This window comes from Lithobates pipiens, unplaced genomic scaffold (genome assembly GCF_037356315.1).
Source record: "Lithobates pipiens isolate NorthernLeopardFrog02 unplaced genomic scaffold, aLitPip1_a1.2 Scaffold_23, whole genome shotgun sequence".
Lineage (NCBI taxonomy): Eukaryota > Metazoa > Chordata > Amphibia > Anura > Ranidae > Lithobates > Lithobates pipiens.
Genome location: NW_027507785.1, coordinates 72,547,852 through 72,568,643, shown reverse-complemented (window position 1 = coordinate 72,568,643; position 20,792 = coordinate 72,547,852). Strand labels below are relative to the sequence as shown.

At 42.8% G+C, this 20,792-nt stretch overlaps 1 protein-coding gene across 1 annotated transcript; it reads right to left on the bottom strand.

Annotated features, from left to right (window-relative positions):
- Nucleotides 1–1,535: 1,535 nt before the first annotated feature.
- Nucleotides 1,536–17,268, bottom strand: LOC143927653 (2-epi-5-epi-valiolone synthase-like). Its single transcript, XM_077451859.1, has 5 exons — nucleotides 16,994–17,268; nucleotides 10,470–11,097; nucleotides 9,491–9,724; nucleotides 8,573–8,825; nucleotides 1,536–6,192 (listed from the first exon to the last, which is right to left on the bottom strand). Exons 1-5 carry the CDS (start codon nucleotides 17,182–17,184, stop codon nucleotides 6,110–6,112), a joined length of 1,389 nt encoding a protein of 462 aa, XP_077307985.1. The 5' UTR covers nucleotides 17,185–17,268; the 3' UTR covers nucleotides 1,536–6,109.
- Nucleotides 17,269–20,792: the final 3,524 nt, after the last annotated feature.

The window sequence follows — 20,792 nt, the reverse complement described above, 5'->3', positions numbered from 1 at the left end:
TCTGCCTACTGTGAGTACAGATATGTGTCTTTGGGGCCTGTCGAGTGATCAGCTAGAAGAGTCAGTGGACGGGTGTCAGTTAACTGGATGTTAGAGAGTAGCCTGAAGATAATGTAGTGCAGGGGTGCCCAACCTTTTGAAGAGTGAGGGCCACTTAAGCAACCTGGTAACCGGTCGCGGGCCACAACGAGCTGAGCGGTGAATGGCATGTCCGTGTCCACTCTGCATTTGGAGAGCGAACACGGACGCAGCCCACAATACTTTTTAGCGGATCGTATTGTAGGTAGAATACAAGTCTGCCACTACTTTGAGGTGAATGTAGGGTCCACTGACCTTGTGAAAGGGGTCCAAGGCAGCTTTCACACTGATGCGCTGAGGTTTACCGGCACCACGTGTGCAACGCAGTGTACCTTTTGGCTTTCCTGGAGATTGCAATAGCTTTCTATTAAATTCTGCAGATTTGGTGCACTTTCGCAAAGCTCACCAAACTCGCAGGTAATACTGCTTTGCACCTGCGGATTAGTTTGAGAGCAGCCCAGTAACCACTGTAGAACAGATATGCCCATATATACATTGTGCTTTTAGTAATAAACTGACCTTTAATAACAGTATTCTTTCTATTTTATTCTATCCCAGAGCAGGAGGTCGCAGGCCACATCAGAGGGCTCCGCGGGCCACATGTGGCCCCCGGGCCACTGGTTGGGCACCCCTGATGTAGTGCATCAAGTCTGCTGCTAGTGAGAGCAAGAAGACTTAATTACTCCATGCATGTGGCGGAATGGTCAAAGCAGTGTGACTGCTTCTACTAATAAGAGGTCAAGTGAGCGTTGTTCTTATCCTTTGTCATAGCTCCCAACTGTCCCTGATTTGGAGCAATGTCCCTCATTCCTCCTCATTTGTCCCTCATTTTGGTCTGATCTATATAGATGTATATAAAAACCTTTCATCTGATTCCTAAATAGCTGCATTTGTAAATTCCAAAAGCCAATATAAAGAAATAATAATGGTAAAAAAAGCACTTGTGGGTTTAACCAATCGCATTTTTTTTGTACAATCTCCTTTAAGGGGCGTGGCAAGGGGTGTGTCCTATGCCTGCATACTTTTGCTGATAGGTGTCCCTCATTCCCATCTCAAAAAGTTGGGAGGTGTGCCTTTGTGAATAGTTCCAGTTGGAGTATCCTGGTCATCCCTTCTCCCTTCCAAATTCCAAAATAAAATACAAAAACACAAATACCCTGGACTGGTCATTGGGTAACGAGCAATCAGGAGAAGGGTCTGACAAGTGGGAACCCCTATCAACCAAGTGGGAACCCTCAGCCACAAAGTGGGAATTCTCAGTAACCGAGTGGAAACTGTTGGCAACCAGCTGCAGGTAATAAGAAAGAGGCCTAAAAAGTCAGCAAGCCCTATGGAGACAGTGCTAGACTTGGGTTTAGATATTCTTTAGCTGTTATTATATTAGTTAAACAGAAACACTTTCTTAAGTTGTATTCACTCATAGTTTATTGTAAGTAAAAAATAACAGTAAAAAAAGAACAGTTGAAAAAGAATATTTATGGAAAAAAAAAAAAGTACAGACGTATATAGAAAGGGACAGCAGACCAACTATGTCATATCTTTTTACTTCAAAATAAACACTTATAAGGACACACCAATATACATAATTTGTTAGCAAAACAAAAATCCATAATTATTAGTGTTTCGGGTATTTTTTTCGTTACAGAACTATACTGTACAAGACCACAATTGGATAAATGCTAAATCGAATTTCATGTTGAAATAATCTATAGAAGATTGTACAATAGTGCCACCTAGTGGAATACTGTCAACATGTCTAGGTTAAAAAAACACCCGTAATTTCCAGGAAACAAATACCGTACAACTGATGCCATAACTTTCTCTGTGTTCTTTGGCAGTTAAGCTGGCCATACATTATACAGTTTTCTTATTCAATTCCCTTTAGATTTACCTGAAACTATGTAGTGCAAGGGCCTGCCTGATTGCATACAAATTAACTACTCCAGCCCCGGACCATTTGGCTGACCAGAGCACTTTTTGCGATTCGGCACTGCGCCGCTTTAACTGGCAATTATGCAGTTGCGCAACGTGGCTCCCAAACAAAATTGACGTTCTTTTTTCCCCACAAATAGAGCTTTCTTTTGGTGGTATTTGATCACCTCTGCGGTTTTTATTTTTTGCGCTATAAACAAAAAAAGAGCGACAATTTTGAAAAAAAAAAAAAACGCTTTTATTTTTTACTTTTTGCTATAATAAATATTCCGAAAAAATATATAAAAAAACATATTTTTTTCTCAGTTTAGACCGATACGTAGTCTTCTACATATTTTTGGTAAAAAAAAATCGCAATAAGCGTATATTGATTGGTTTGCGCAAAAGTTATAACGTCTGAAAAAAGGGGATAGTTTTTTGGACATTTTTATTAATATTTTTTTTTTTACTAGTAATGACAGCGATCAGCGATTTTTATCGTGATTGCGACATTATGGCGGACACATCGGACACTTTTGGTGCTATTTTAGGACCATTGTCATTTATACAGTGATCAGTGCGATTAAAAATTCATTGATTACTGTGTAAATGTGACTGGCAGTGAAGGGGTTAACCAGGAGGGGGCGCTTCAGGGGTTAAATGTGTCCTAGGGAGTGATTCTAATTGTGGGGGGGAGGGGCTGTGTGTGACACATCACGGATCAATGCTCCTGATCACAGGGAGCTGTGATCAGTGTCATTGTCACTAGCAGAACGGGGAAATGCTAATGTAAACAAGCATGCCATTCCTCTCCGTGAGACGATCGCGGGTATCCCTGCAGACATCGAATCCGCGGGACCCGCGGTCGGACTCGCGGCGGGCGTGTGCCTGCTATCCAGACCTCGCAAGATCAGTAACGTGATTTTATGCAGCAGAGCCAACCTGCCGGTGGCTGGTCCGCAAGCGGTTAAAATTGTTTAGGTTTAACAACATATTATATGGTTTTGGTAAATGTAAAGGAAAATTGTACAAGAAAATTGCACAATGTATGGCCAATCTTAGTTAGTAACATTAGTCTTGAGCTTCTCTAGAATAATTGGTCTTATTTAATAAGGCCAGAGGCAAGGAGCATGGTGCCGTAACCCCTCACAACCAGCTGAAACTCTTTATGAACGGACCAATCTTCAGTTAACAGAAAGTTGATTAGTTAAAAGAGTGGTCTGCAGCCTCTCTCAGTGCTGATGCAGCATAGAATGTTCTCTTTAATGCCACCTTCAAGTCGGCATGGCCAACTCTGGGAAACCTAAAAATGATACCTTGCGGTACATGCGCAGCCTCCACTGCAACCCCACTGCCAGGGCTATCTACCTGTTTAGTCTAGGGCAGAATTTTTGCACTTTACCCTACCTGGTCCTCCAGCACTCCCTGATGAAGCGGGGCAGTGGAACCCCCAAAAGACACTGCCTGGATCTGGCTTTCAATTCGATTTAGCTGGACTTTCAGCTACATTTGTGGAACTTTCTTCCCTTCATTACACATATTGCTGGCACCCCAAAGACCCATCTGGGCCCATCTGTCTTTATAGAGCGTGCCCGGTTTCAAACATGGATTCACACCACTTGCTCCACACATTCATTTTACTGCCGTCCATGAACTTTCGGTACCCGTTTAGGACACCTTTATCCTTTTTAGGCCATAGGCACACCACCCTTATGTGCTTAATGGAAAATATTGCCCTAAATTCAACTTGCTTACAGCTAAGAAAAACATGCATTACAATTTTAGGAGGACAAAACAGAGTTTACAGATTTCTCATTATGGTAAAGAAGGATTGTAATAACACAAGGTCTTAACTGACCCTTTGGTGCCAGCTGCCACCACCCCTTTAGTGGGGTTTGCTATGCCGGGAGGCGGAGCGGGGCTTATGACCATGTGACCGCTGTGATTGACTATATCGGCAGTCACATAGTCGGAAAAACGCTCAATCGCAAGCAGTGATCAGGAGTTTTCCGTGAGTCATCGGCCACTGTGTCGGGAGCGCACAGGGCATGCACTCTCTGGACAGCATTGTTGCCACTATTGCACGCAAATATGCAGCTTAAATTCCCTTTAATGATCTTAAAGCGGAACTTCAGTCATTTTTTCATCTTTCCATCTATTAAATCTTCTGCCCTTGTTGTTTTAGCGTTTGATAGTAAAACATTTTTTTTTCTGCTAGCAAACACCTTATACAGTCCACTTCCTGTTTCTTGTCCGGAAAAAAGCCTAGGCTTATGACATCATGCACAGCTCTCTCTCTAACTCTTGTGAGAGTTTGCCAGGAAGGGAGGGGGGATGAAGACATAAGAGGGCCAATGAGAGCTGCAGAGCTGGAGGTGGGCCTCTGTGCAGGGGTGGACTGACAACTCATGGGGCCTCCGGGCAATAGGAGATTATAGGGCCCCCAGGCAATCAGAGATTATGGGGCCACACAGTATACACATACATGTACACACAGTACACACAGACATGTTTCTATTGGCTGAGAAGGTACTGGAGAGGTGGGGCAGCTATAATCTCAGGATTTTTAGACCAAAAGGATGTTGGTAAGGGACATTTCAGAGACAGGTGTAAAAAAAAAACACAGATATTTACATACTGTCCCTGGTTTTACTGAGGCTGGCAACCCTGATGGGGCCCCCTAGTGGCCTGGGGCCTCTCGGGCAGTGCCCGAGATGGCCAAATGGTCAGTCCGCCCCTGCCTCTGTGTGTCTGTGTAAATCCAGGAAGTGAACAGGCAGCAGCTTCAGCTGCCCACAGTTAAAATGATTGCAGCCAGACTCAGAGAAGGGAGATTCTGTAGCATGTTTGGCAATTACAGAATCGCAGTATCTATAAAATAATATGCAAAGTGGTTGGAGGGAAGCTTCAGAATGGCAAAGATGTTTTTGTTACAAATTATGTGAGCAGACTGCAGTTCCTCTTTAAGAAACACATGATTAAACTGACAAAGTACTTTTCAAAAACTAGCCACTGAAATGTTCTACAAAAATGCGTAAACCATTGATCCTACAACATCACCATCTCCTCTACACATACCATGTCTCAATCATTGACTGTTCTTTGCTCTAGAGCGATGGTCTACAAAATGTGGCCTGGGAGCCGGATGTGGACCAATGCTTGCCTTTGTCTGGCCTTTGGGGCCCTATTCCTTCCACTGACACTCATAGTGGGGCATAATTCCTGCCAGTTATACCAACACTGGGGCACTATTTCTCCCACTAACACCAATGAAGGGGCACTGTTACTTTCCCTGATACCAATGATGGGGAAATATTGCTCTCACTGATGGGACACTCTTCTTCCCACTGATGCAAATGATGGGGCACTATTCCTCCCATTGATGCAAACGATGGGGCATTGTTTACTCTTATTGATGTCAGAGCATTTTCTACTCTTACTAGCCACAGTCCGGCCCCCTCAAAGTCTGATGGACAGTAAACCGGCCCTTTGATGTGAAAGTTTGGAGACCCCTGCTATAGAGATATCTCGGCCCTCTGCCCAAAGTCTCCAATGCCAGCAATGGAGCTGATATAACAGAATTATATAAAATGATAATACTGTTAGTCTGTGTTTAAAGAATAATTAACACACCCCACACATAACAACCAAACTGATCTCCATTCCCTAGCTCACACCAAAGATAAGGTGCCCTGAGCCAAATGACCCAATACACTCTTATGCTTACTAAGTATATAGCAGCACGCAAGGGACAGTTGCCCATAGCAGCCAATCACAATTTATCTTCCAGTTTTTTGACTTCAGTCAGCTGGAATCTGATTGGTTTCCATACGTTCATGCACTTTTTACAGCATGTTTAACCTCTGGACACGCTTTCATAAACCAGCCATTTGCTGAAAACCCTTGAAGATATTTTCAAGCATTATCCAGAGGTTCAATTTTCCTAATAATCTGAGATCCCAAAGTCCAGCAAACTACCACACATATGAACAGCTGATTTTGTTCAACTGTATTCCTAAACTAAGAAAGACAATGTGACGTTCTCTAATGAGTTTTATCACAAATGTCGGGATCTCTGCCTCAACCTCCATGGAAAGATGACAATTAGGAAGTTCTTCGCTTATGTTGAGATCTCTCCAAGTTCTTCTTGCCAAGATGCAAATGCACTCTTAATTATTTCTTCTTTCACATCGTTGAAAATTTCTAAGAATAGAAAAAGACAAACAAAGATGTTCACATTTCATGGTACAATGCTTTATACGGTATGTCAAATACATGAAGACCAATAAAAGACAACCCAAGACCCAAATACAGAAAACAACCCAAGGAGGAATTTTTTGCCCCCAAATGGTGTTTCAATGTTGTACAGATGCTGACTTTTTATATTACTTAGATTTCTACACCTGAGGTCTAAGTTTTACCTTCCAAATGCAGACAATAAAACAAAGAGCCTTACGCTGGTAGATTTCTCTTATTGGGTGAGTGGAATTTCACCATTTTAGGTGTAATGGAGCAACCACATAAAGGGTAACTAAAGCCAGTTTTGAATAGAATCGTAATGGGTTAGAACATCTGCTTACAATCCAATTAGAACACCAAACAAATGTCCAAGAGTCCAAGGGTAATATAGGGTAAAAATAGTTCATAACAGAATAAACCCTACGCATTTCATAGGCCCCACATTTTGGGTCCTTGAAACCTGTTGGATTTTTTCTGCTATGAATTAATTTAATCATTTATCTTGAACTCTTGGACATTTATTTGGTGTCCTCATTGGGTTACAGTATATGTGTGTGTGGACTCTGGGTCCTTTCCCTGTTCCTGAGGGTGGTTCCCATTTTGTTGAGTGCTGCCAAATCAAAGCCAGTGTGCCCAGTGACAATTCCAGCAACCCTTGAAAAATCTGAAACCAGCATTTGTTCTTGTGTTAGGGTTTTATTGCGGTTTGTGTCACCTCTGGGCAGATTACCCCTCTCTGTACTGAGGACCATTGTCACAAGACATAAAAGTGACGGAATATCCAAAGTTTTAGACTTGTCAGCAGAACAGGAATCGAGGGGCAATCTGCCAATTGGGACGGATGTTCTGAAATTTCTTTCACTTTGGGGTGTTTCCTCAATTTTTTCTGTTGTGTTCTAAGGCTGGGTTCACACTGGTGCAACAAACGCTCCGACATTGGGAGCGTCGTGTCTCATGACGTGTCAAAGTCAATGTTTCCCTATGAAAGCCGTCTTAACTGGTCCGACACAAGTCGGTCGGACTTTGAAAATGCTCTCTGCACTACTTTGGTCTGACTTTGATACTACTTCAGCCCATTGAATATCATTGAAGTCAAATCAAAGTAGGATACTTGTCCTAACCATCCGTCTTGTGACTTTTGACATGGTGATTACAGCAGCATTAAAAGAAATGTATGTCACACTGGGATTGTTTTGATTGGTCAAAAGACAAGTCGTACTATCTCAAAGTCCAAGCAAAATCTTATTTTGTTCATTCAAGTCAGATGAAAGTAGGACCAAAGTAGGACCGATGTAGGACAGATGTAGCAGAGCAAAGTAGGATGATAGTCGTACAAAAATCGTGTTGTATCAGTGTGGCGGATGGGAAGTGAAGGAAAATCTTCCTATTAGAACACAGAGAACACCACCTAAAACCTTTCCTTAATCTAAAACGACAAAAAAAAATTCTAAACACACACTGTCGGGGCTTTTTTTCAGTGTGAACGTGGGGGGGGGGGGGGGGGGGACGCAGTTTCGGCACCTCCAGCATTGAATGTATATAATGGCTTGATGTGCTGAAGTGTGCTAGATGGTCTATTGATGTTAGCTGCTGGGAGATCCATTGGTCCTGAGGAGAGTCTATTGTTGCTGGTGGGGGAATCTATTTTTTTCTAGGAAGGACCTTCTGTTGAAGGAGAGGTCTGTTGCTGCTGGCTACTGATGCTGGCTGCTTGGGGATCTATTGTTGCTGGTGGACAAATCTCCTCCGTGGGGGGGGGGGGGGGGGTAATTTGTTGCTGGTGTAGATCCATTGTTGCTGGTTTGATCTAGATCAGTGCCGGGGATAGTGTTTGGATCAAGGTCAGGGTCAAGAGCCAGGGTCAGTATATTTTGTGCAGGATTTTTTTTTAATTGCTATTTAAAATTAGCATTAGTGTCAGTTAGTGTCAGTATCAGTGTGTTTTAGGTAGGGCAAAAGAAGAAAAAAAAATAAAAAAATGTGCAAAATGTTTCTGGGCTGCACTACAGGTCCAAACAACAAATAACATACACATATGTGGGATTTTTGTGATCATCAGGAGCAGCAGAATTTATTTTGGGTTGTTCTTTGGTGGAAGGTTATGGTAGTAACAAGAAACATACAGCTTTTTTACTATTTTGGGACAGTTTTCCTTCGATAAAAAACAAAAAAACAAAACAAAATCAGGAGATATTCATTACCATTTACCACCAAATGAAAGCCCAATTTGTCCTGTTTTTACTAACACATGTCAAAATTAGGCTTAGGCGTTAATATTTGTTTTACCCGCAGGCGTGATGGGGTTAAGCGATAAACAGATTTGACTTCAAGCACTATAACGTACCTGCGATTCCCAACCCAGTGGGTAGTGGAAGTCGAAGTTTTCCCCCGCTGTGCTTGAATCTTTCAGCCAGGGCTTTCTTTATAAGCTGGAGAGAGCAGTCTCTGTGCCAGACCGGCAGCTCCAGGTTCCTCATACACTGCACTGTGCGATTCTTCTCCTCCGATGTGATCAACCCAATTTCATGGGATACATAAGTCATAAATGCCATGTCAATGTTTACTGCCTCCCCATGCATGAGAGATGGCAGCACTTTCTGCAATATAAAATACACAGTTAATCAACAGCAATAGTAAAGGACTTCAACTAAATAAATGTGCTGCTGTCATGTCGATCCTTTGGCTTTTGTAATTTTTAGGATGCTGACTTAATATGCAGATCCGAGGTTTTGACTATATTTAGTTAGTACTGGCGTTGGGCCAGTGACTTAGAAATGTTGAAGTCCAAACCAGACAGGCAACATGTGATCAACAATGGCCGCTGTGAGCTATACTATTCTATGTCTATGACTTAATCTATGACCTGATATGACCTAATCTGAAACGCCTGGAAGAAAAGGGATTTCATCTCCATATAGGGAAAGGATTCTTCACAGTAAGAGTTGTTGAAAAATTTGGAATAGACTCCCTCAAGAGCTGGTTCTGGCCTTCTCAGTAGATTCTTTTAGGAAAGGCCTGGGTTCTTTCTTAGATACACATACTATAACTGGATACTAATATTTATAGGTAAATTTATAGGTTATTTTATTAACTCTAAAACCCGCCTAGTATATATTTCGTATATTTGACCTTCTTTTTATAACTTGAATAAACAAATTTTTTGTTTCAATCGCACAACTGCCTATGGTGAATCTGTCTCTTTTATAATATGTAATAAATGATCATTGTAATAGATGAGTGCTAATGATTCAAACTTATGTACCATTTCTAACTCGGGGCTTATGACATGTCCATAGTCCACCAATCGGTCCAGGTCATCTTCCCACAGGTTTGGAGCGAGTTCTTCCAGCATAGTCTGGATGGCCAGTCTTGTGGTTGTTAGGGCAGCATCACCATGGCAGGCAAGGCCATTCCTCGACTGGAACTTGGTATCTAAAAGGTATTTTCCGTGCTTCTCCAGCAGTTCAAATAGCCCCTTGTGCTTCATTAGAGCCATCTGAAAAAGTGTAGCACTGTAGGCTTAATAAATAGTACAGGGAAATACAGTACATACAATATACAACAGACTAATGTGTGCGAGAGCAACAGTCTGTATAGCAAAACATAAAAAACTATGTAATAAAAGTGCATCTCTGAGTAGAGATTGGAGTAGAGCAGCCTTTCTCAACCTTTTCAACACAGAGGAACCCTTGAAATAGGTCTCCGGTCTCGGGGAACCCCTGCTAAAAATTAGAAATCTACAACTCATGATACATTAATGTGATGGTCAGTGGGAAGAATGGTCCTTACACTTGTGGTCATTGGGAAGAATTACCTCCTTACAGATAGCTAAAAAGATCAATGGTGTGAGTGGGAACTTATCTGAGAGGCAGAAATTGCCCAATGCTGAAGGAACCCCTAGCAACCTCTGGAGGAACCCTGGTTGAAAATCACTGGAGTAGAGACTGGTTAAACCTCAATTATTATTATTTTTTTCATTGGGAGACTTCCCCTTAATTACTGTCCTATAGAGACAGTAGGAAGTGAGAGCAAATCCCTATAAAGTGAGGAAAATGCCCTCGTTGGCCCCCTTGGAATAATACCCCTCCCCCTGCTCTGATGACAACTCAAAATTTTGGATTTATTTCCCTTCATTAAAGACAAGCCAAGATTTACAGTTAAAGCATTTACAAGTAAAATGGCATCTAGAAGAGTAAGTAAGACATGGAATACTATTAGCCAATCAGCTAACATGAAATTACCTTTAAAATTTCCCCAAGGCCATTAGAAATGTGGCGACGTGGAATGGTCTTGATAAAGGACCTGTCGAGCAATGTGGCAATTGGCGGAGTGTAGGTTCCTAACTTGTTCTTACAGTTGCAGAAGTTGACTCCGTTTTTAGCTCCCACGCTGGCATCAACATAGGACAGAAGGGTGGTTGGTACTCGGATGTATGGGGTACGGCGCCTGTAAAGTGAAGCTGCCAGACCCACGGAGTCCAAGCATACCCCTCCTCCAATGGCAATGATTGGTTCAGTGCGTCTGTCAAGGCCAAACTTGTGGACTTCTTCCAAGATATGCAGGACGAGGTCCATCGACTTGGTTTCTTCGGTGGTCACGAGGGTAAGAATCTTGTAAACAACATCGTGGGCTTCAAAGTATTTCCTGACTTTTGAACCGTACAGCTGTTCCACGGTTGCGTCCATCACAACGAAACGTTTTTGCGTTTTCTTGCGGTAGTCATCTAGTTCTTGAGGGTCTGACACATGGCCATAGAGGAGGGTCATATTTGTTGGATTTAGAAGATGTTGAGTTTCGATCACTTTGTAACAGAAATAAATTGGCGCTTTCACAGTCCAGGAGACACCGGACTCGGTTACCTGTTCACCTCTGAAAAAAAAAAATCAATAAATTACAGATAACAATGACATATAAGATGGAATTCAAATGATGATCAAATAATGGGTAATGAGAGTGATGAGTCATTACTCTGCTCATTCTGCTCTCCTATTGTCAAAATGCTTACTGTGAGCAAATCTGAAAGCAACTAAACCTGATTGGCTGCCAGTGCTGACCCCTCCCTCTCCCAGCCTTAGAGTGCTGTGCAGAGTATTACAGGATACTTGCTGTATGTCAAGATACCCTATATTACCAAAAATATTGGGACACCTGCCTTTACACACACATGAACTTTAATGGCATACCAGTCTTAGTCTGTAGGGTTGAATATTGAGTTGGTCCATCCTTTGCAGCTATAACACTTTCCACTCTTCTGGGAAGGCTGTTCACAAGGTTTAGGAGTGTGTCTATGGGAATGTTTGTCCATTCTTCTAGAAGCACATTTGTGAGGTAAGGCACCGATGTGGACGAGAAAGCCTGGCTCACAGTCTCCGCTCTAATTCATCCCACAGGTGTTCTATTGGGTTGAGGTCAGGACTCTGTGCAGGCCAGACAAGTTCCTCCACCCCAAACCCTCATCCATGTCTTCATGGACTTTGCTTATAAAGGCAGGTGTCCCGATACTTTTGGTAATATGGTGTATATTCAAGTATTTGCACTACCTGGATTTAAAAATGCACTCAAAACTGTTAAAGAATCGAATTCTGAATACTTCAGTGATTATTTATGTATTTATTTATTTATTTCTTAATCAGCTTGAAGGTAACTTTAGGTTATTGAACTAAGAATGTAATCTGCATTATTGTCTATATAGCCAGAATTTTTTTTTCTCTACAGGTGATTTAACAGCTAAATTTGTTAAATTACTTAATACACCAAATTGATACATACCACACAGATTAGCGTGTAGAATTATGGTCTATAGTAATTGCACAAATTTGATTTTAAGATAATTAGTGCCCGCTCAGGCACACAGGGGAGGTCACACGTTTCCCCATAACCAGAAGTTCCAGTTCATTAAAGTGGTTGTAAACCCAGTTACACCACTTTTACCTACAAGTAAGCCTATAATAAGGCTTATCTGTAGGTACTGGAAATATCTTCTTAACCTGCACGGTTAGGAGGTATTCAACATATATACTTGCACCAACGTCATCAACGCGTGCGCACTAAAGAAAGGGCACGATTGTGCCGTTTCTAAAGGGCCCGTGTCGGGACTGGAGGCTCCTGCGTGTATGCATGGCAGTGACGTCACACAACTCCGGCCAGTCACAGAGCCAAAGTCCACAGAAGGAAGAGGGGTAAAGATGGATGCAGCCACCAGCTGGGACATTACGAGCTTCGTTTGCAGGTAAGTGGCACATAATGGGCTAGTATGCGATGCATACTAGCCCATTATGCTTTTACTTTGCAGGGAACAAAAGAGGAAGTAAAACCCATCAGGGTTTATTTCCTCTTTAAGGAAGGCTCTGGCAGTGTGGGGAGTGACTAAGGCATAGCGCCCAACTGTCCCTGATTTTCAGGGGCTGTCCCTGATTTGGAGCAATGTCCCTCTGTCCCTCTTTCCTCCTCATTTGTCCCTCATTTTGGTCTGATCCATATAATTGTATATAAAATGCACTTTTTATCATTCAAAAAGTGTTTCCTAGTGCTAAACCCTTCATCCAAATTCTAAATTTCTGCATCTATCAATTTTAAAAGACAATTTAAAGGAATATTGGTGGTAAAAAAAGCACTTGTGGATTTAATTAACCCCTTTTTTGTAGTTATGTCCCCTTTAAGGGGCGTGGCAGGGGCGTGTCCTATGCCCACACACATTTGCTAGTAGGTGTCCCTCATTCCCTTCTCAAAACGTTGGGAGGTATGACTAAGGGATGTAACTGAATAAGTATACATGCCTTGAGGGGTGGGCTACATGCAGACTTGTTGTATTGCCCTGAATAGTCAAAGCGGTTGATTTACTAACACTGGAGAGTGCAAAATCTGTTGCACCTTTGCATAGCAGCCAATAAGCTTGTTCAATTAAGCTTTGACCAAAAAAAAACCCCCAAAAAACTGTAAGCTGCACCAGTTTCTGTGTAGAGCCGCACCAGATTTTGCACTCTCCGGTTTTAGTAAATCAACCCAAAAGTGTGAGTCCCTCTTTAAAATAACCACTGGCCTCTTACAACTCCCATCAGGGGATCAGGGATCTCCCAGTACCATTGAGTAGATTTCCCATCACTTTCTATTTACCTCTCACCAGGACTGGAAGTGAGGGGAAATCTCTTGAACGGAGATACACACACCAATAAAAAACACTTTAAGGAAGCATAAAAAGTTAGAGCATCTATCAGCTATTTGCTGTTGAGCCCCTAGTAGGGAAATTCTGAAGATTTCCTGTTCTGGTGAGATCCTACATGTTTGGGTGCAACAAGGTGTCACTGGGACTGGGAGTGAGAAGAGGCAACAACAGAAACTTGACTTGGCTTGTAACCCTCCCTGCTATAATCCAAACCAACAAGAAAATTTAGGCTGACGTTGCACATTTTGATAGTGAATGTCAAGGACACACCTGTCCCTGCCCCGAAGGGCTTCTTGCCTATTTCAACTTAATTAACTAACTGAATGCATGAAGGCACACAGACAAATGCTGAAGACCAGCCTTTCATAACCTTTCTTACACCTTTGAAAAAACGTTTGGGTTTCAAGAAACCCTAGTAACTCGTATGGCTTCAGCTCACAGGATATTAGCTTGAACATAAGGTTGGGAATATAAGAATGAATAAAAGAATAAGCAATGTGGTGTACCATTTGACATCTAGAGATGGTCTATATTACAAAATTATTTGCAGTAATTATAAGGATATTATATATATATATATATATATATATATATATATATATATATATATATATATATATATATATATATTATAATGGCTGGAAAAGAATCTCAGGTCATGAATATTGTAATGCTTCCTCATTATGATGGCCAGTGGAAAAGTGCCCTCTACATTGGTGGTCAGTTAAGTGCCTATTTACTTTGGTGGAAAACTTACCTTTTCAACTGGCCACCAATTACATTGGCGGCCAGTTGAAAAGGGCCCCCTTAGAGTAGTGGTCAGTGGGAGAAGGCCTCCTTTATTTTGACCATAGATAGATTGAAATCCCGTCCAAAACAGATGAATCTTGAACCATGTATGGGCAGGATGGCTGTACAGAAGTCAATCTATTGATCGACTTCTGTACAACTGACTTGCTGGAACATTTACACTCGATCAGCGCCGCTGGGGAAGTCTCCCCACTGTCAGAATACAAGGGCACAGCAGAAGGATTCCCCCATTCAGTTCAATGTGTGAATAGGGGAATCAGGTCATTTTTTTTCTTTTTTTCGTTCAACCTGATGGTTGATCAAAAAAAAAAGAATAAACTATGGGCTACCTTACATTGGTGGTCAGGGGGGGAATAATGCCCCCGTTACAGATAGCTGAAAAGACCATCGGTGTCAGTTTTCATTGAACATCTAGCAACTTCTGGAGGAAGCCTAGGGTTCCACTCAACCCTGGTTGAGAAAGACTATACAGGCATACCCCACTTTTAAGTACACAATGGGGCTTATTTACTAAAGCTGGAAAGTGCAAAATCAGGCTCACTTTTACATAGAAACCAATGAGCTTTTAACCCCAGCTTGTTGAATTAAGCTTTGGTAATAAAACCTGGAAGCTCATTGATTTCTATGGAGAAGTGAGCCTGATTTTGCACTTTCCAGCTTTAGTAAATAAAGCCCAATGTGTACTTAACAGTGGGGTATGTCTGTATTAAACAGTTGTTGAATATTTGTCTCACCTTGCAAGAGAATGTGCTTATATAATTCAATCATCTCTGGCACTGCTCTTAAAGGTGAATAACAGGCAGAAATATTCCAGGTTCCTTCAAGATGGCCTACTGCATATGTAGGTAGACCCAACAATTCATATTCTAAAATCAAATGTAATACACAAGCACAGTCCTGCTTTGCCATACCAAATACTTAAAAATCAGTAATGCTTTTCAGCTCCCTATAAAATGCTTACTGAATTGGGAATGGTCACTATAAAATTTAGAAGCACCTTGGCAATTTTTAGTAGCTCAATCACACTAACTAGAATTGTATAAAGCTGGCCATACATGGATCGAAATGTGTCTGGTCCCCGCTGAACTGGCCGACTTTCCATCCATGTTTGGGCAGGGAGATTGTGTAGAAGTGGATCTACCAATTGACTTTTGTACAACCATCCTATCATATTTTCCTTGATCGATCAACGCTAACATCACCGATCAGTGTATTCTGATGGGGGGAAGTCTCCCCACTGCCAGTATACAATAGTCTCCCTGCTGTCAGAATGCAATAGCACAGCAGGGAGGATTCCCCCATCCACACATTTGATGTGTTAGATGAAAAAAAAATTACTCATCTATAGGATAAGAGTATTAGCTAAGAAAATAAATCGCAATATAGAACACAATTAAAGCTGAGTTATCAGAACATGAATTGCATATATAAACTCATTTACTAGAATCTCATATACACTCTGGGGGTGATTTACTAAAAGCAAATAGACAGTGCAGTTTCTGCAGAGCTTAGTAAATGGGGTAAAGCTTCACTTTGCAAAGAGTATCCAATCACGTGCAAGGAAAAAAAAATGCATTTTTGCTTGCACATAATTGGATGATGGAAGTCAGCGGTGCATCTGTTCATTCAGTAAGCTCTGGAGCAACTTTGCAAAGTGCACAGTCTATTTCCCTTTAGTAAATCAACCCCTTAATCTCCCAAAATTGGGGTTGATCCCTGTATAGTATCTTGGTTATAGACTTTGCCTTTATTTGGAGGCACAACCTAAGGCGACTCTGTTTGGGGGACCTCTGCGAGGTAGACTGGGGCCCACCAGTAGAAGCACACGATTGGTCTCTCTATCAGGCAGAAGCATATCCTACTTTTTTATCTTTATACTGCTGTATATACATTGGAACCTTGGATTACAAGCATAATCCGTTCCAGGAGAATGCTTGTAATCCAAAGCACTCTCATATCAAAGCGAGTTTCCCCATAGAAGTCAATGGAAACAAATATAATTTGTTTGTTTTTTAACCCCTAGGTCATGTTAGGCCCCTTTCATACTGCTTTGACTTAAAACTTGTGCGATTTTACCACAATTTCAGGTTATGCCTGTGTAAACTTGAGGTCTATGGACCTCAACTCGCATTAAAGCTGGACTAAAGTAGTACAGTGACTACTTTGAAGTCGGCATGACTTGAAAGATATACACCACCGCTCAAAGGCAAGTCCTGGGAACTCAGAGATAATTGCTCCAGGTGAAGGGATCCGGGTGCGAGCCACAACACTAAGATAATGTGGATAATGACAGAACTCTGGACGGCCGCACTCCAAAGCTAAAACGATGCTTTATTCAAATAATATTTAGGACACAGCAAATGACATCACAGCAAAAGATGCTAACAGCTGATGCGTTTCGCACTAAGGCTAGTGCTTACTCATAGCTGGTTCAGTGCGTTGGAGTGCGGCCGTCCAGAGTTCTGTCATTATCGGCACGACTTGAAGTCGCACAGATATGAATGGTTATCATTGGAAATCATGGGGAACGACTTGTCATGCAACTTTGCAGTGCAAAGTCACACACATGTGAAATGGGCCTTATTGTGATTTTAAGTATAATATTTCGATTTTTTTTCTCAATCTGCAGCATTTATTAAAATAATATCTGGCGGTCCTGCCATCATTGGAGTGCATGTAGACAAGAAGTGACTACAAACTAAATGCCATCCATTTAGGGTTTATATCTACTTTAATAGATAAAGGCTACTTTTGATAAACCAGAATGAAATATTTGGTCATGTAAATACTTACATTTTAGCCTGGGAGACAATGACTTGATCTTCCTCCCATGTTGTGGGCATTTCTTGACCGCACTCAATGCGGCACCAAGTGTTCTTCACCTGTACCAGCTGGTACTCCTTCTGCTTGCTCCTGCTTTCCCCTGCCTCCGGCTTGTTGCCCCCTCGGACTGCTGTGACTGTGAAGAGATCACCTGCTGGCATGGTTGTTAATGGAACTTTGCTGGTTTTGTAAGAAAAAAGCTTTTCGATGCTTCTGGTACCAGCCTCAGAATTTGTAGAATCTTATAGTGGTTTTTGAAAGGGAGGGGCCATCAGTGAGTCCCTCACCTGTCCATAGTTTATACAACTCGCGTTGTGTAACACGCAGGGCGTGTGAAATATTTCATTGAGGCTATAGATTTAAATGAGACTGACGGGTTGTGTAAGGATCATTCACTGCATCACTGACAGTTCCACTTATTTAACTTCAAATTCCTAACAGACTGATTATGAAAGGTGCTGCTAGCTAAAAATTGTATTTTTGTATCTATGGTAGATCTGGAAAGATATACAAAGTACAAATGAAGACTTTGAAGGGTCACTAGTACTACCCAAATAATGGGAATGTATGAAATGTGTTTTATGTTTTGCAATATAACATTTGCTTTAACCACTTGCTTACTGGGCACTTAAACCCCCCCTCCTCCCCAGACCAATTTTCAGCTTTCAGCACTGATGCACTTTAAATGACAATTACGCGGGCATACAACACTGTACCCAAATGACATTTTTATCATCTTTTCCCCACAAATGGAGCTTTCTTTTGGTGGTATTTAATCACAGCTGGGATTTTTATTTTTTGTTAAACAAACACAAAAATATGGAAAATTTAGAAAAAAAAAAATCATGTTTAATAGTTTGTTATAAAATTTTGCAAACAGGTAATTATTCTGCTTCATTGATATGAGCTGATGAGGCGGCACTGGTGGGCACTGATAGACTGCACTGATGGGCACTAATAGACACAGATAAGGTGGCACTGATGGGGACAGATAAGTCGGTACTGATGGGCACAGATAAGGCGGCACTGGCACTGATGGCCACTGATAAGATGCCACTGATGGGTGGCACGGATGGGTGGCACAGATGGGTGGTATGGATGATCACTGATAGGTACCACTGATAGATGGCACTGATAGATGGCACTGATGGGCACTGATAGGTGGAACTGATGTGCAGCACTGTTCAGGCACTGATTGTGGGCACTGATAGGTGGCACTGTGGGCACTGACAGATGGCGCTGTGGGCACCGACAGGTGGCACTGGTGGGCACTGGTAGACGGCACTTGTAGGGGGCACAGGTGGGCACTGAGGAGCTGGGGCACATCGCAGACTGATGTCCCTCTCACTGCCGCCAATTACCGGCTGTGTTGACATCACATGATCAGCTGTCATTGGCTGACAGCTGATCACATGGTAAAGGGTCGGGATCTCTCATAGACTCGCTGATCACAGAGCACGCCAAGCGCACCCTTCAGGGGGCACGCAGGCCTCTTTTGCATGGGACAACGATAGTCGTAGTCCCAGCAATGCAGGTCCGTGCTGTAGCCGTCAATCGGCTATAGGGCGGATCTCTACATATTAAAGTGGAAGAAAACCTTTATGGGTTTTATTTCCTCTTTTGCTCCCTGCAAAGCCTGCAAATTAAAAGCATAATGGGCTAGTATGCATCACATACTAGCCCATTATGTGATACTTACCTGCAAATAAATCCATCGATGTCCCCTGTGCAGGCTGCGTCCACCTTGGCCCCTCTACCTTCTGCGGGCTGTGGTCTCTGGCGCTGTGATTGGCCGCAACCGCGTGAGGTCACTCCTGCGCATGCATGCGGGAGCCCTCGGTAACGGCACACGCTGGGGGAAGAAACGGCACGGAGGTGCGTTTCCTTACAGCGCATGAGCCAATTACATCATCAGAGCACTACAAGTGAAATATCACCTAAACGGTGCACGTTTAGGAGATATTTCCACTACCTATAGGCCATATAGCCGTGTTCTAAGTTTATCTATAGGCAAAAGTCACTAGGGAGGGTTCAACCACTTCAATACCGGGCACTTACACCCCTTCCTGCCCAGGCCAACTTTAAACTTTCAGCGCTCTCGCACTTTGAATGACAATTGCGCGGTCATGCTACACTGTACCCAAACAAATTGTTTATCATTTTGTTTCCACAAATAGAGCTTTCTTTTGGTGGTATTTGATCACTGCTGGGGTTTTTATTTTTTGCACAACAAATAAAAATTTTTTTTCTTTGTTTCTGTTAGAAAATGTAGTAGATAAGTAAGTTTTCTCCTTCACTGAAGGGCACAGATGAGGCTGCACTGATGAGGTGGCACCAATGAGGTGGCACTAATAATGGGCACTGATAGGCGGCAGTGATGGGCACCGATAGGTGGCACTGGTATGCAGCACTGATAGGCACTGATAGGCGGCACTGAAAGGCTGCACTGATGGGTACTTATGGGTGGAACTGATAGGTGGCACTGACGGCCATGGATGGGCACTGATGGACACTGAAGGGTGGCACTGATGGACACTGATGGGTGGCACTGCTGGGCATCATCTGGCAGGAATTCATAGTGGGCACTGACTGGCACCATTTGTGAGCACTGATTGGCATCTTTTAGGGCACTGTGTGGCTTCTCTGGTGGCCATGGGGAGCACACCTGGTCATCCATGTGTGGTGGGCGCCCTGGTGGTCCTGGTGGCATCCCACCAGGACCAGACACGAGTGAGGAAAAGCCGATAAGTGGCTCTTCCTGTTTACACTGTGATCATCTGTGATTGGGCACGTGGTGTGTCAGACTGACATGCCACACCACAATTTCCGCACTGCTCACCCCCACGGGCGCGCGTCGGCAAATATCCTGCTGGATGTCATATGACACCCAGTCAGGATAACTGAACCACCATCCGGCTGCCATTCTGCTATAGGCCTGGCAGGAAGTGGTTAAAGTGGCTGTAAACCTCGGAAATAAAAAAAATTGCAAATCATATCTCTCTGTCATGTGTCCTTGCCTCTATCCAAAGCATCTAGTGTGATTTCTGTCTGCTCGCTCATTCCTCTGCTATCTGCATGAGTCACTTCTGACTTTCTATGCCAACACCAAACAATTCCAGGAGACACAGAAGGTGATTGGCATCCTCAGCTGTGCATGTTTCCTTATGAGACTGCGTAGAGGGGTGTGTATGCATTCCCTTCACTCAGGTCACAGTCTACACTCAGCTCCCTGTTATGCAGTGTGTGACATCAGATCATAGGTGTGTGCACAGGGTGTTCTGGGCACACCCTAATCAACCCATGCACATTAGCATTATCGCTCACTAAGTATACACTTTAAAGTGTAAGTTTAGCTTTACAGAAGAATCTGTAAGGTGAACTTATACAGGTCCCTCTCCTCCCCCCAGTCCCGCTGACTTGAATGGCGGTAATCGCCCATTGTGACCCCTCATGGCTCTGGGGCTAAAAACTGCTCTCAGCTCTCTCTCTCTACACGGCTTCTGATTGGTCCGCGCCAGCCATGTGACAGCACTGACCAATTAGAATGCTCCTAAACGTACCTCCTGATGGGGTACATTTCAGAGATTAAGCTCCAGGGATTTTGAAGCCCCAGAGCTGTATGGATGCTATACCGGTGCTCAGTACGGGCAATTACTGCCATTCAGGTCAGCGGGTCGGGTTGGGGCGAGGAGGGGGTCCTGTGTAAGTTCACCTTACATATTTTTCTGTAAAGGTGAATTTACTCTTTAAGATATTTGCAGGGTTGTCT